The 16063-nt window shown below is 40.3% G+C and overlaps 1 protein-coding gene and 1 pseudogene across 2 annotated transcripts in view; both read left to right on the forward strand.

Annotated features, from left to right (window-relative positions):
• Positions 1 to 7288, forward strand: LOC147156984 (uncharacterized; annotated as a pseudogene).
• Positions 7249 to 16063, forward strand: part of ep300a (EP300 lysine acetyltransferase a) — a 24137-nt gene continuing 15322 nt past the window's right edge. For both annotated transcript variants that reach the window (XM_086063940.1, XM_086063941.1), the window contains exons 1-4: positions 7249 to 7760; positions 9399 to 10069; positions 15242 to 15421; positions 15681 to 16011. In XM_086063940.1, coding sequence (XP_085920066.1) covers positions 7667 to 7760; positions 9399 to 10069; positions 15242 to 15421; positions 15681 to 16011 — 1276 coding nt within the window. In that variant the 5' untranslated portion in view covers positions 7249 to 7666. The remainder of the gene's footprint in view (positions 7761 to 9398; positions 10070 to 15241; positions 15422 to 15680; positions 16012 to 16063) is intronic.

The following is a 16063-nucleotide window of genomic DNA, read 5'->3' on the forward strand; positions in this document are numbered from 1 at the left end:
CCCTGATCTGGTAATGTGGTGCATTTGAATGCGGTGCGTGGACAACTATTACAATTGCACTTTGCTAAAATTAGCTACACTAGGTAAGCTAACATCAACAGTAACGTTAGCTAAGAAGCAGGTAAACATTGACGTTTAAACACATTGATTTTGTTGGATGATTTCTCAATTGTAACTCATCTTTTATTCTACCAATACAAAGGGAATATCGAACTACACATTTGACATAGTTAATTATTAATTGATGAATATCTCAGTAATGTTTCCCCTTATTCTGTTGCTTTAGGAATGCCAGGATCAACCGTAAAACAATGTGCATACTGCCTGTTGCGCACCCCAGTCGCGTGCAAGGTATGCAAACTTTGTGGAACTCAGCAGCCTATGAAGAAAAAGATCCAGAGGGCTCAAGAAGAGGAATGGGCGACAAGTCTTAGAAAAAAAAGTAATGCACCAAAGTTAGTGGACACAGCCCGGATTCTTGTAAGTTTAAAAAAGCTCTACGAACACCAATGTCTATATATTTTAGTACTTCGTGTATTTGATATTATTACTAACTAATATGTTTGCAGGTTCATAAATTCAAGATGGTGGGTTTGCATCCTCTTTTGCTGTACAGGTATGCGAAAAAAGACAAGGTGTCCTGCCCGTGGTTACTTCTATGGCTTGGAGGGAGTCACAGCTAAAGAACTTGAAATTGTCACAGCCATTAAATATTTATATCAAAGTCTCCTGAAAGGTTAGTCCCCATATACCACTGATCCAAGAAATGTAGCAAATTAAGATTGCAATTTTAGGCACTGTTTAGGCGCCTGCATTGACAAGCATTACTTTCCTTTCCTGGCAGACCGTACAAAAAAAGCAAATAAATATGTGTTAATTCCACTTTTTACAGTTTTAACTCCGAAACAACCTATGGCAGCCACCCAAAAGTCTTCTCCCAAACTGTGCTCTCCACCAAAACAGACTGGTAAGACTTTACAATGAAATATAAACATTGAAAGCCATTTAACAAGATTTGTTTTAACGTATTTGTGTTACTCTTTATTCTAACTATACCTAAAGGTTATTATGTATAAAAAAAATTTTTTTTTACTGGATTTTCACTCAGTCCTTTTACCCTAACATATTACCCCCTCTGAAAATGTTGTAATAGTTTAACATTTTAACATTAACATTTTGAGTAGTAATGGCAGCGATTTGGTGGAATGTCCCATATACATACATATACATTTTCCTGGTTCATACTGTGCCCCCTTTAAGGAGCCTTGTTTTTTTTCCTCCCACTTCCTTATGCTTCTTCTTCTTCTTTGAGGGGAATTGCCCTTTTTGGAATCAATAAAGTAATCTGAATCTTAATCACATTATTAATTAACAGAAGTTTCATACTGGGTGCATTATTTTATGATTAATCATTATATAATTTTATCTCACAATCAATAATGTCTTGTTTCCAATTTTGCACTCATACAGATTACATTAGACTGTAGAATAATTTGTCTATGTTACTGTTTTTATACACCTGTACATATGGGATGAATAACGTATCATGTCAATCAAAAAAAGCACAAGACGTTATTACATTATATGTGTGTATTTACTCTGAAGTGGAATTCGCCGTTTGCATGATATAGTATATAATCTCTCTTTATTATTTTGCCTACCCAAAAACAACGGCAAGCTTGCATGCAGCACATCCCAGCCGCATGCAAGGTATGCAGACTTTGTGGAGCCCAGCAGCCAATGAAGGTGAAGATACAAAGGGCTCAAGAAAAAGCCTCCAAGGAGTGAGCAACAAAGCTTAGAAAAACTGGTAAGTGAACACCGCCCGGATTTTGGTATGTTATAAGTCCATTTAACATACTTGTTTTGCTAATGTTTTTATTCAAAGGGGAAGTCAACAATAAACATTTCTTGACAATATTATGTTTGTGACCTCATGAGTATAAACATGACATTTTGATTTGTGGACTATGAGTTATGAAGCAAAATCCAGCCATTTTTATCCATCTCAGGGAGCGGCCATTTTGCCATTTGCTGTCGCCTGAAGATGACATCACAGCTGCTCAGGCAACGGCCAATCACTGCTCACCTGTTTTCTCAAGCTGAGCTGTGATTGGTTGTTACCTGAGCCCTGAGCAACTGTGATGTCATTTTCACTCAACAAGAATTGGCAAAATGGCCACCTTCTGATATTGATTTTAAAAAAATGCTGAATTTTGCTACATAACTCTTATTCCACTAATGCAATATTAACCAGAATACTGTATTTCGACTAGTAGGGATGCGTAGAACATATCAATGGCAATCATTTTTTGGGGTGGTTGACTTCCCCTTTAAAAATGTGTCCAATTTATTTTCAGGTTCATAAATTTACATCCATTTTTTCTATATGGTTATGGGAAAAAGAATAAAGTGTCCTGTGGTTACCTCTATGGCTTGGAGGGAGTCACAGCGAGAGAGCTTGAAATTGTTGCAGCTATAAAAGAATAATATCAAAGACTCTTAGAAGGTTAGTTTTATATCTTGTGTTCAGGCTGTGCACATTTATTAAGTTAAACAGTCAGAATATGAACGAGCCACCATAACAATAGAGTCGGGTTGCTAATACAGTTGAGTTGACGGCATTGTATTATTCATGATACCAACCAGAAACCTTTGGAATCCTCTGAATGTATGATTATGAAGATGATGCATGAGTATGATGATAATTAAATTACTAAAGAAGTATTTTGTTTAACTCCCGTTTTAATTCAAAGAGAGAGAGAGCCCCAACCAAGGGTATGTTTTGACACCCCTGCTTTAGGCAGTTACAGTATATTTTCATGGTTCAAACATGTAGGTAGGTGAAGGTGCTGAATATTTTACTTTTTACTTTCTTGGCACAAAAAAAAAAATCCTCCCCATTTTGCATTGTCCATCAGACCTCACGACATCAGCCATGGCCTCCTCATCTCCTCAACCACACCGCCGCCTGTCTGCACACTTTTTCGAAAAGTCTGCCTCCACCCACATGTGTTCTCCACCCAAGCAGATAGGTGAGACCTAATTAAAAAAGCAGACAAGAAATGAACTCAACTCCTTTATTTTTTATTTTTATAGAGCACTTAAACAACCACAGCTGTAAAAAAGAAAAGAAAGAAAAAGTGCTGTACGTAAGATTAAATGTAAAACAAACTACAATAAACACTAGATGATTTTAAAAAATGGTGGAAAAGTACAAATAAAAAAGAAAGTGGAGCTGTCGTAACAGGTGGCTGACTCACAGGCGCCTCTTTCAAATAAGGCCTCATCAAGAGAGGGTTCCTATCTTGTATGTGTCATCATTTTGTTGTGGTTTTGATCATTTTTTAACTCATTCACTGCCATTGACGGCTATAGACGTCAAAAATTCATTTGAACTATTTCTATTAGTTTAAAATGTTTTCCCACTTTTATTAACAAGAGTATGAAAACCTACAAAAACATTTATTGTACATTTAGAACAGATATAACATTTGTGATTAATTATGAGTTAACTAGTGAAGTCATGCGATTAATTATGATTAAAAAAAATAATCGCCTGACGCCCCTAATTTTTAATAATCTTTTCTTTAAAAAAAAAGAAAAAGATTATTAAAAATTAGGGGCGTACATTTTTTCGTAATTAATCGCATGACTTCACTAGTTAACTTATGATTAATCACAAATGTTATGTCTGTTCTAAATGTACAATAAAAACAATTCTAGGTTTTCATACTCTTGTTAACAAAAGTGGGAAAAATGTTTAACTAATAGAAATAGTTCAAATTAATTTTGGACATCTATAGCCGTCAATGGCAGTGAATGAGTTAAGCATTTTTTCCCCCTCTTAACTATAGCCTAATAGGCTGACTCAACGCATTCCCGTTTTCAGGGATCATATCAGAAAGGATTCTGAATGTAATGTAATGTAATGTAATGTGTTCAAGTAAACAATATGCTGCATTGCATTTTCTTCAGTAAATCTAAGAACACATTGATTTTATGATTGCTGTGGCTGTCTTTTCGAAATACACGATTCACAAAAAAAAGTTTGGGAAATACTTCCGGGCTTACGGGTAAAATTTCAGAATGAACCTAAAATACGATGAACCAACAATGCACTATACACTTTACAGATGCAGTTAATTTGACCTTTAACATTCAGAACAGGAGTTTGATGCATGTTGAATCAATAAATTAACTGGTTGGACTGTAAACAATTATCAATATTTTAACAAAAATGCTCTTTACAATAATATGCTCTATGCAGCCCCATTCGTCTTAACACGGTATTCGGATTAATGTTGTGTTTTTGGAATCCGAATTAAGCAGCAAAATCCACCTTTTTTCATCCAATATCGTGGGCGGCCATTTTGTCGCTTGCTGTCGACTGAAAATGACATCACAGTTGCTCAGGGATCAGGTAATGACCAATCGCGGCTCACCTGTTTTCTGATTTGGTCATGTGACATTCGTAAGAGGAGCCATGATTGGTCGTTACCTAAATGACGGCAGAATGACAGAATGCGGCAAAATGGCCGCCTCGTGAGACTGATAAAGATTTTGCTGCTGAATTCATATTCCACAGACGCAATATTAATCCGAATGTTTAGACTAGTGGGGGCGCGTACAACATATTATTGTAAAGAATAAAATTTTTTTTTAATTTTTAAGGCGGTCTGAGTCTACATTTAATTTATATAGTACTTTGTAGATATGTAATGTGAACAGATAACTGGTGCAATTATTTAAAAAAGATATATTAACAACAAGTACAGTATATACGGTAGTAGTACAGTATAGGTTCTATAAAGTGTTCATTTGTATGAATGTTAAATGGGTGAGGTGTAAATGGCTGCCATGTCTTATCTGGATCCAGCTGTTGGTTGCATCACCATAAAAAAAAAATACTACATGATAAATTATTTCTTTTGCATTAATGTAAAAGGATGGGACTCAAATTAGTGGGGAGGTTTGTTATTTCTCAGGGTTTCTTTCCTGGCAGATTACGGACATTTTTGACTGTTAATGGGCACACATCAATATCAATAGTATTGATAAATACAATTAAAAGTTGAATATCGTCATATTTTGACACAAAAAAAATGTCCTGAAACATTTCCTCATGATGCTGGCCACCTTTGCTAAAATCAGCTACATATTTAGTTAAAAAGATCATTCAATTCTACTCCTGAAAATAAGTTATTAATAAATATAATTTGGGTCAGTTTTTCGTGTTTTTTGAAAAAATGGCTTCGGCCATACAGTATTTTACAAATGTGACGATCTATTGTAATTGTTTACAGCACTTCACTTATGCATGCACATATAAATGTAATTATGCAAATTAATAAAATTAATAACTATCAATGACAAATGGAAAAACGACGATGCCTTGAAAGTTACTGAAATGTATTACTCTGTTTGTCATCTTTTGTGTTTTGCAGCCACATAATATGAAATAAATCCGGCGTAGAAGAGGACAGCATGAAATAACAACACTGGTGTTGTGTTCATTTTTCTGTGTTTTGTGCTTGCATGCCAATTTTGTAGATTGTCTCGTTTTGTAGCATTGCTATTATATTCATGCACAGTATGTATTTATCAACAAGTGTATATTCATTTTTGGGGATAAATTTTCTTCCAAAACAATTTTTTGTCTTTGTTTTTAAATTGTTGTGCCCTAACAGATTTGAATGGTTTCCCACTGTTATCCTTCTTTTTTTTTATTTCTTTTTTTATCACTCAACATGACATTTTGTGTTTTTGGTCAATTTATGACATTTGTAATTTAATTTGCACAGTTTCCCACTAATTACACTTTAGTTGTGTTTTCATCCACTTGTGTACTGGAGTGTGTGACGGTTAACTGTGACCATTTGTAATTTTTTAACGTTATCAGTGACGCTGTGCCTACTGCATTCCATGAGCTGCTGCTCTGGATGACCTCAGTGGCTTGATATCAGCTCCTCAAATGCATCAAAGTAAATAGAAGCGGAAGCATTACACTCCCGTGGTGTATTGAAGGTGAAATAGAATGCAGTGAAGTGCAGACACTGATTCTCTCCAGAGTAGTGCTGACGTTCTCGAATAGGTTCTTTCAACTGAGCGTCTCTTAACGTTCAGGGATGGGATTATTGTTCAACATCCTCACCTGCTACAGCTGGGACCGGGGAAACAAAAGACTAAGAAAGTTGAGGAATATATATATTTAAAAAACACACACCTGTTTGGAACATTCTGCCAGTGAAGTGGTTAATTGGAAAATTAGTGTTATGTTCGAAAATGAAAGCATGCAATTCCGGGACAAAGTTCACCACTTTACGAGCGACCTCATGAGGGTGTGTTAGTGCCCATGATATTGGTAACTTACACACCTGTGAAGACACCATTAATGCTGAAAGGTACAAGCAGGTTTTGGAGCAACATACGTTGCCAACCAAGAAACATATTTTTCAGCAAGACAACGCCAAGACGCATTCTTAATGTGTTACAACAGTGTGGCTTTGTAGTCAAAGAGTGTCCATTCAAAACTGGCCTGCCAGCAGTCCAGACCTGTCCCCCATTGAAAAGTGGGGAAGTTGCTCCAGCGCAGAAATGTTCTTCTCAGTCAGGAATTGTCAGATACTCAGGTTGTCAATGTTGTGAACTCCCACTTTTTCTTGCGTAAAGTTTGATAATCTGGCCCACATCGAAAAGGAAAATTTGTTCTTTACAGGTTGGATTTGAATGATATCTTTGTGACATCATTCCTGGATTTTTCCTGACACTCCTCATACACTGTATAATTTACATACAAAGTGCTGGTAACAGTACTAGCCGTATTAAAAACAAACAGTAAATTACAATTTGAATGTTAATATCAATTTAAAATAATAAGAATGCTCATGCAGAAAATAACACAAATTTTAGCACGACAGGAATCCCAGAATATATTCTATTTTGTGTAAATTTGAGCTTTGGTTTAATGAAATTGAATTGCTATTTTAATATATGTATTCTATGTGTCCATTCTAAACAAAAAATGAAAATGAGAGGAGATTTCTAAGGTGCGAGGCATTTATTTATAATCAACGTTGAATGTAAAGGGGGAAAACTTTTTTGGGGCCATTGCACTAACAAGAGTGAATTATTATAATTATTATTATTTTAATGTTGTTTTTTTTTTTTTTTAGTTGACACCACCTCATCCTCACCCGCTGCCACCAGCGGCACCACCATCACTTGGCAGGCAAACGAGCCCGACATTATCTCCAGTCAGACTCCGCTGGAAAGGAGGCTGAAATGACGGATGCAGCCATGGACGAGAAACCCGGGGACAGTTTATTTACATCCGAAGAAGCTGTCCAAGTTTAGGGGAGAAGCCGCTGCGTGCGTTCTCCCCTCTTTACTTTCACCGACCCCCTCCTCCTCCGCTGGCAGAAATTTATAAAGAACAAAAAATCCGACGAGGGAGGGAGGAGGGGGGTTGATTATACGCCGAGGCTGAAATCGAGAGGCGAACCCAGGGAAAGAGGAGTAATTTGTACACGGGACTTTCCCCCTCTTAATCCCCCTAAAGGAGGGGGAAAAGTCGCAATATTGGAAACGGAAAGGAAAGAGCTTCTGACGGCGTGAAATCGTCTGCAATTGTGGATACTTTATATATTTTTATTTCGAAAAAAATATGGCCGAGAACGTTCTGGACTCTGGCCCGCCTTCAGCCAAGAGGCCTAAACTCTCCTCTCCGGCACTTTCCGCCTCTGCCAGCGATGGAAACGGTACGTATGGCTTCAATATATGACCCGTGACTGTCTTATTTGTCAAGTTGGGCTTTTTTCGCCCGTTTTTGTGCGCCTGGAAGCGGGCGAAGACGCGGGATTCCTCTTGTGTTTTTGTCGTAGCTGGCTAACGTTAGCCGTGCTAGTAGCACGGAGTGTGTCGGACGTGCGGAGGAGCCCTCCCAGCTAGCTCGCATGCTTCCAACCATTACAGCCGGAGCTAGCCCTGTTAGCCATTTGCTAAGCTACATAACTGACGACTGCCCCGTGTCTAATTGCCTTTAGAGTCGGGCTTTACTACAAGTTGAGTACAAGCTCCGGTGGTCACGTTTGGACACTTTACCACACTGACAACACGCCAATAAATTCCGGCCTTGTCTTATAAAAGTCCAAATTTTGTTAACGTTTGAAACAACCCCCCACCCCTTTCATCACAAACCTGAGTTTCCCCGTTTAAAAAAAAAAAGCAGCGTTAAGGTGTTCAGAAAAGCAGAGGTTGCCGACAAAATGGGCCTTTTAGGGAGCTTAACTCGAGCTTCTTCTTTTTTTTTGGACTGGTGCTTAAGCGTTAATTGCCATAGCTGGAGGTGTTTTTGTGGATGGTGTATGGCAGCAGCTGGAAGACTGGCCTGATCGCCAAACTGGGTAGCATGGATTATGGACAGCGCCATGTTCCAAAGCACCAAAATCAAGTTGGCACGTAGGGACTCCTCCGTGCATGAAAGTAATTTCTATCTCAACCGCTTACTTTATTTTCTTATGTAAAAATCTTCATTTTGGTTGTCAGTGTCAAACTTTTCGTAGCTACAATTATCATCACTCAGTATTGTACAGTTAAAAGTACATTTAGATTGAGGAAAATACTCTCTCCTGACAACAAAATGGCTTTTCTTAAGGGAACAGTGTTTTTGAGCATGTCATAAATTGCTTTAATATAGTACATGTGCCATCAACATGACTTCAAAGATAGGGTTTTGGTAACTGAAATGCAAACTCAACAAGTGGACATGTCAATTGGTGTTACAAGTACTGTACATCATTATAGAATAGAATGCCTTTATTGTCATTAAAATTGCAGAAAAGAACTCCCAAGTTGGTGTTTAAATGATGAACAAATATAAAAAAAATGGAAGTGATAAAACGATAGCATAAAAGCTACACTAAACATGAAATTGAAGTCTGAATGTACAAAGTAAACAGTACTTAATTTGCAGTGTAAATTGACCTATACATGTGGATCAGTTGTAATAAGAAAATCATAAAGCATAGAAGCAAATTGGTCATGTAAGGGACTAGCAATGCCATTTTTGGTCAGAACTTCCAACAAATGTTCATAGCGGTAGATTTTTGCACATACGTGCTATACAAATTACATACTGAGTTTATGCTTCTACTAGCTATGATACTTTTTGTCACCTTTACATGTCAGTCATATTCGGTGGTAGAAGACATTTTAGGGTGTGTATTTGCACATACAATCCAGCCCAAATGTGTGGTGTTGTGCTTAGTGTATTCATTGTATGTTCACTGTCACACCTAAAAAATGAAGGGTTATCCCGCTTACAATGCGGCGGTGACCTTTTTGCGGTTTCCTTGACGTGCCACCTTCACTTATCCAAACTTTGTGATCCGTTTCAGATTTTGGCTCACTGTTTGACTTGGAGCATGACCTTCCAGATGAACTCATCAGCACTAATGAACCAGGCCTCGTCAATGGGGGTGATCTCAACCAGTTGCACACCACCTTGGGGGGAGGTCTCGGTCCCGGAGGAGGCAGCGGAGGCCTAGGAGGAGGGATGGGATTTGGGCTCGGTCCAGGAGGAGGCATCGGGGGAGGCCAAGATGCGGTGGCCAAGCATAAACAGCTGTCGGAGCTGTTGCGTTCAGGGGCACCCACGTCCACTCCACAGGGACACCAAGGGGCCTTGGGGAGCCCAGGAGGCCCGACGACCATCGGACAACACATGGCAAACATGAAGGCATGCCCTGGCCAGGTACCTCAGCAGATAATGGGGCAAGGACAACAACACCTCTCCCCCCAGCAGCAGGCAAACATGATGCAGCAGAATGCCGTCGCTGGAATGATAGGTGGCGTGAACAGGGCCATGATTGCGGCACAGCAGAAAGGAAATAACGGACAGTCGCAAGCAGGCATGATGGCGAATCAGGTGATGAACGGTTCTCCCAGAATGGGCTTCGGGAATCAAGGGATGGGCAGCAACAGCAACCTGTTGGCTGAAACGTTGCAGCAACAGGGAGGTGGGGGCCAGGCAGGCATCCGAGGCCAACAACCTGGCACGCTGAACAAGGTGAGGACTCTTTTATGAACATTTCTAATAGCATGAACTTAAAAAAGTGTGATTGGGCCTTTACTGTAATATACAACCATGCGCTTTGTGTGTATGCTGTTAGAAATGCCAAGAATTTACTCTCCTTATGTGTTTGACGATTAACTGGCGCATTGGTATGCTGTCTGTATTGAATAAATGGTGGAGGTTAAGAGGTTTGATTTGGCTGTAAATGTACATGTTTGGTTGGTTGTCATTTTACATACAACAAAATCACAGGGGATACATCCCAGACCCACCCGTGGTAGGTGAAAATCCATGATGTAGAGAGACCTTATAAAAATAGACCATTTTTTTGTTTTTCCCCTTCTACACACTCGGAACAAATTTAAACTTCATGAAACACATTGTAAAATGTTCTTTAGCACCTGTTCTCGTTCTCTCGCTGTTAAGAAATTCAGCCTGTTGTTTGTAGAACATCACTTTGAGGAAATGAAAATACTCACACTTGCACTGTTCTCCAAATAAGAAGTGTGCTTGCTTCAAGCTGTTTGTCACTCCTAGTCGAAGTAAACTGTAAAACTGACACCCTAAACCAAAAGAGTATTAAACACTAAATATTTTAACACAAATATAGAACCAAACCATATAGATAGGTTAAAATGAATGATAGGCAACTAGCTTAATGCTAACATACCTTGTGAAACCCTTTATTGATGGCCTAAGGGATATTAGCATAGATGTTGTTTTTAAATTCTGCTTTTATTCAGTGGTACCTTGCTTTTGAGTTTTTCGCGATACAAGTCTTCGCTCTGCAGATGTTTTTGGATGGCGGCAGTGAACTTCGCTAAAACCAGCAGTTCTGCAGATAGTGAACAATTCTTGGATGTAGCGGTGTTGAACACGTCAAGTTGTGGATATCTGAACAAAAACAGTGCAGCAACACATGTAGACATACAATAAACCAGTGCGCACTGGCAATTTAATCCTCTTCTAAAATCGATAAGCTACAGCTTGAGTCTTCTTTATGTACTTGCGTATGTTTACATTATACTGGCCCCTGGTGGCCAAGGACGTACACCAGAAGGAGCTGTAGAATGAATTAGTGTGAAATCATGATGTACAAACTGTTAAATTCTATTTAGTTGCATTATCAATGTAGGTTACAGAATGTACAATACTTGAGTGCTATTTTTCTTGTGAAAAACACCTTACACTTTTGGCGTTTCCATTCACTTCAATTGGGAAAGATAATTGGAGTTTCAAGGGTGGTCATGGAACAGTAAACGAGTGAATCAAGGCACCACTGTATTTGGATTAGCTTGTTGCTGTTAAGTGCTTATGTACATGTTAGCTGCACATGCTAGCCCCCCAGACACTAGTGCTGAAGGCACTACTACTGCTAAGGAAGCCAAATTAATCTTCATTGTGCTTGAAAAAAAATGCGTAGGGTAATAGTCTTTGCTGGAGGAAAATAGCAGAAGTCAGAAGTGTTGATATGACTACAAGACTACATCTTGTGTAGATGGTGTAATCTGAAGGAGATCAGCAACTGCAAAGTAGTGGTAGGTGAGAGTGTAGCCAGACAGCATAGAATGGCAGGGTTTTTCAAATTGAGGCAGAGGTGGTATCATCCTGACTATGATAGGTGACTACCGATACCAGGTATCGGTATCAGTGCCAATACCAGTCTTATTTTAAGGTATCATTACTCATGGCGGTGACCCATACCATTACGATCAGGGACAACAAGAAATTAGAAATCATATGAATACAAAGTTGCCATTAACTTCATGCAATTTTAAGAAAAAATAATATTGGGATATAGGTCTTTCATTTGATCTCTTTTTATTCACTTTCTTGTTCCATCTCCACATTTGAATACATACAGCCACAACTCTCTTTTGCCTTCGCTGCCAACCCTCCATCTCCTGCCCCCTGCACTACCAACATAGGCCAGCAGCCAACCGAGAACGAGCGTAAACCAGCCCACCAATCAGAAACATCCGTTGGTGCAGCAACATTTGCCCCGAAACTTGGCTGGAAGAAAAACGTCTCCGGAACTCTATGCACACATAAGACAAATTCAAGTGTGCCTTTATAGTTTTTAAATGCGTAACGTTTTCTTGAAAACTTCTTGGGCGGGGTGCCCAAGTATTAACATGGTGTGGGAATGGCTGCAATTCCATGTTTCAGTAATAAGAATAATAGTTCCAATAAGAATATGACTATTATCATGTTAAAGCATTCATTCATTATCAGTCATTCAGGCTGGAGGTGGCAAGCAAAATAAGGTGGAGGTGGCCGCCGCTGAATTTTGTACACAGGAAAAACCCTGGATGGTAGTGTGTAGGATGACTGTGGTGGTGAGGAAGACAAAGACGGCAAAGGCAGAGCAGAGGACGAAATGGTGGAAGCTGAAAAAGGAGGAAGGTTGTATGACTTTCAGGAAGGAGTTGAGACAGGCTCTGGATGGTCAGGAGGTGCTTCCAGATGACTGGACAACTACAGCAAATGTGATCAGGGAGATGGGTAAGACAGTCCTTGGTGTGTCATCTGGAAGGAAAGGAGATAAGGAGACTTGGTGGTGGAATGAGGAGGTACAGAAGTGGATCTAGAGAAAGAGGTTAGCTAATAAGAAGTGGGACACTGAGTGGACTAAAGAAAGTAGACAGGAGTACAGGGAAATGCAGCGTAAGGTGAATGTAGAAGTGGCAAAGGCCAAACAACGGGCTTACGATGGCTTGTATGCTAGTTTGGACAGTAAGGAGGGAGAGACTGATCTATACAGGTTGGCAAGGCAAAGAGACAGAGATGGGAAAGGACGTGCAGCAGGTTAGGGTAATAAAGGATAGGGATGGAAGTGTGTTGACAGATGCCAGTAGTGTGATGGGAAGATGGAGTACTTTGAAGAGTTGATGAACGAGGAAAATGAGAGAGAACGAAGAGTAGAAGAGGTGACTGTTATGGACCAGGAAGTAGCAAAGATTAGTAAGGATGAAGCGAGAAGGGCATTGAAGAGTGGAAAGGCACTCGGTCCTGATAATATACCTGTGGAGGTATGGTAAGTGTCTCGGAGCAGGTAGCAGTGGAATTTCTGACTGGGTTGTTCAACAGGATCTTAGAGAGTGAGAAGATGCCTGAGGAATGGAGGAGAAGTGTGCTGGTGCCCATTTTTAAGAACAAGGGAGACGTGCAGAGTTGTGGCAACTACAGAGGAATACAGCTAATGAGCCACACAATGAAGCTATGGGAAAGAGTAGTTGAAGCTAGACTGAGGGCATAGGTGAACATTTGTGAGCAGCAGTGTGGTTTCATGCCACAAAAAAAAGAAAAGAGTACCGCAGATGCAGTATTTGCTTTGAGGATGTTGATAGAGAAGTACAGAGAAGGTCAGAAGGAGCTGCATTGTGTCTTTGTAGATCTGGAGAAAGCTTATGACAGGGTGCCCAGAGAAGAACTGTGGTTTTGTATGAGGAAGTCTGGAGTGGCAGAGAAGTATGTTCAAGTGGTGCAGGACATGTATAAGGACTGTAAGACAGTGGTGAGGTGTGCTGTAGGTGTGACGGAGGAGTTCAAAGTGCAGGTGGGACTACATCAGGGATAAGCTCTGAGACCCTTCTTGTTTGCTATGGGAAAGGACAAGATGACAGACGAGGTTAGACAGGAATCCCCATGGACTATGATGTTTGCTGATGACATTGTGATCTGTAGTTAGAGCAGGGAACAGGTGGAGGAGAAGCTAAAGGCATGGGGGTTTGTCCTGGAAAGGAGGGGAATGAAGGTTAGCCGTAGCAAGATGGAGTATCTGTGTGTGAATGGGAGGGACCCAAGTGGAAGAGTCACGTTACAGGGAGAAGAGACCAAGAAGGTGGATGAGTTTAAGTATTTAGGGTTAACAGTCCAGAGCAATGGAGAGTGTGGAAAATAAGTCAAGAAGCGTGTGCAGGCAGGCTGGAACGGGTGGAGAAAAGTGTCAGATGTGATGTGTGATAAAAGAGTTTCAGCTCAAATGAAGGGGAAGGTTTATAAAACTGTGGTGAGACCAGCGATGTTGTTTGGTCTGGAGACAGTGCCACTGAGGAAAAGACAGGAGGCAGAGCTGGCGGTGGCAGAGATGAAGATGCTGAGGTTCTCTTTGGGAGTGACCAGGATGGATAGAATCAGGAATGAGTACATCAGAGGGACAGCACATGTTAGCGGCTTTGGAGATAAAGTCAGAGAGGCCAGACTGAGATGGTTTGGACATTTCCAGAGAAGAGAGAGTTGAGTATATTGGCAGAAGGATGCTGAGTTTCCAAATGCCAGACAGGAGGTCTAGAGGAAGACCAAAGAGGAGGTTTATGGATGTAGTTAAAGAGGACATGAAGGTAGTTGGAGTGAGAGCAGGGTTAGATGGAGGCAACTGATTAGCTGTGGCGACCCCTGAAATGAAAAGCAAAAAGGAAAAGAAGAAGTGTTGATGTGTACCTATGATCTTTTTTGGATCATTTTCAAATTTGAGACTAGTTTCAGTTTCTAAGCGTGGACCCGTTTGGATGCGTCATAAATGTAAATCGCAAAAGGCACTTCTGAAGCTCGTGGAGGATGGAACTAGGGCAAAATCATAGAGATGGGGATGCTAATAAATAGATCTATGCTTTCGGTATATAGTGAGACTGTGAAAGAATCCTAACTGATGGCTGTTTACCACAAAAAACATTTAATTCTAGATGGGTTGCGGTGATGTCTGGTTGCCAAACTGTCTCTGGCCCAAAGCAAATGAGTCTTTAAACGTCATATAGGAGACCCATGGGAAATGAAATCTGTGGCACTCTATGTCTGTTTCTGTCTGTCAACACCTGTGGAGTGTCTAAATCTTTGTGGTTGTTGACTGAGCAGTCACTCTTTGCTTTCTTAAAAATCACAAAATGAGCTATAGTGCATATTTTCATTTTATTTTCAGCTGCATGCTTTTTTTTTTATTTGCATGGTCACAGATTTTTTCCTCAACTTGTTGTGGTACATAAGTCGGTTAACAGTTCCAATTATGCTGATTGTTTGGACACATTGTATTAAATATATTGCATTTGTGGTTGTATCAGTAGACAACTTCAACTTCAACTTCCACAAATTGTACTGTTTACTTTTTATCCTTGCTTTTGTCACTGTTATTGTCCACTCGTAATCACGTTTTCCCATGCTTCTCTCTAGATGGCGATGATGGGCAACCAGGTGGTCTCCTTTGGAGGTCCATATGCAGGGCAGGGGAATCAAGGCCTTGGTGGTGCAGGAATGGGCTCTCAACATCCGAATAAAGGTCCCATGGGCAACAGCCTGGCTCAGTTCGGTGTTGATAAGAAAAGTCAGCCCATGCAAGGAATGGCCACCATGGTAAGAAATACTGTAAAGTGCTTTATACAATATTTTCTATGCCATTTGAAATATCGACGCCTTCTTAAAATAATCCCCTATGTCATTTTTTTCAGATTTTTCAGAAAACACAACAATTTTAGATGATTTAGGCAAAAAAAAATACATATTTTTTGCAACAACAAAAAAGACGTGTAAATTATTTTAAGAAGGTGATGATATTGTATTTCAACTTTGACCTCAACTGCCTTCCTCACGCCCTTTTGCTTCTCTTTTGCAGGGCTCACAGCAGTCCCAGTCGGGTGTTAGCGGACCCTCAGTCGCATCTGTGGGAGTAGCACCTGGCATGCTTCCCGGCGCTCAGGGAGGTCTGGTGGGTCCTGGCACCCAGGTCTCGGCAGCCTCCGCCGCGACTGGAGCACCGCCCACCGCTGATCCAGAGAAGCGCAAGCTGATCCAGCAGCAGCTCGTTCTCCTGCTTCACGCCCACAAATGTCAGCGGCGCGAGCAGGCCAACGGTGAGGTCCGACAGTGCAACCTGCCTCATTGCCGCACTATGAAGAACGTCCTCAATCACATGACGCATTGCCAAGCTGGCAAGAATTGTCAGGGTGAGTTAATGCACCATAAATTAATCTACCACGAATTATCTTCATAGTTATC

Source organism: Leptonotus elevatus, chromosome 20 (genome assembly GCF_054856555.1).
Source record: "Leptonotus elevatus isolate MCC_2025b chromosome 20, RoL_Lele_1.0, whole genome shotgun sequence".
In the NCBI taxonomy this organism is placed as follows: Eukaryota; Metazoa; Chordata; class Actinopteri; order Syngnathiformes; family Syngnathidae; genus Leptonotus; species Leptonotus elevatus.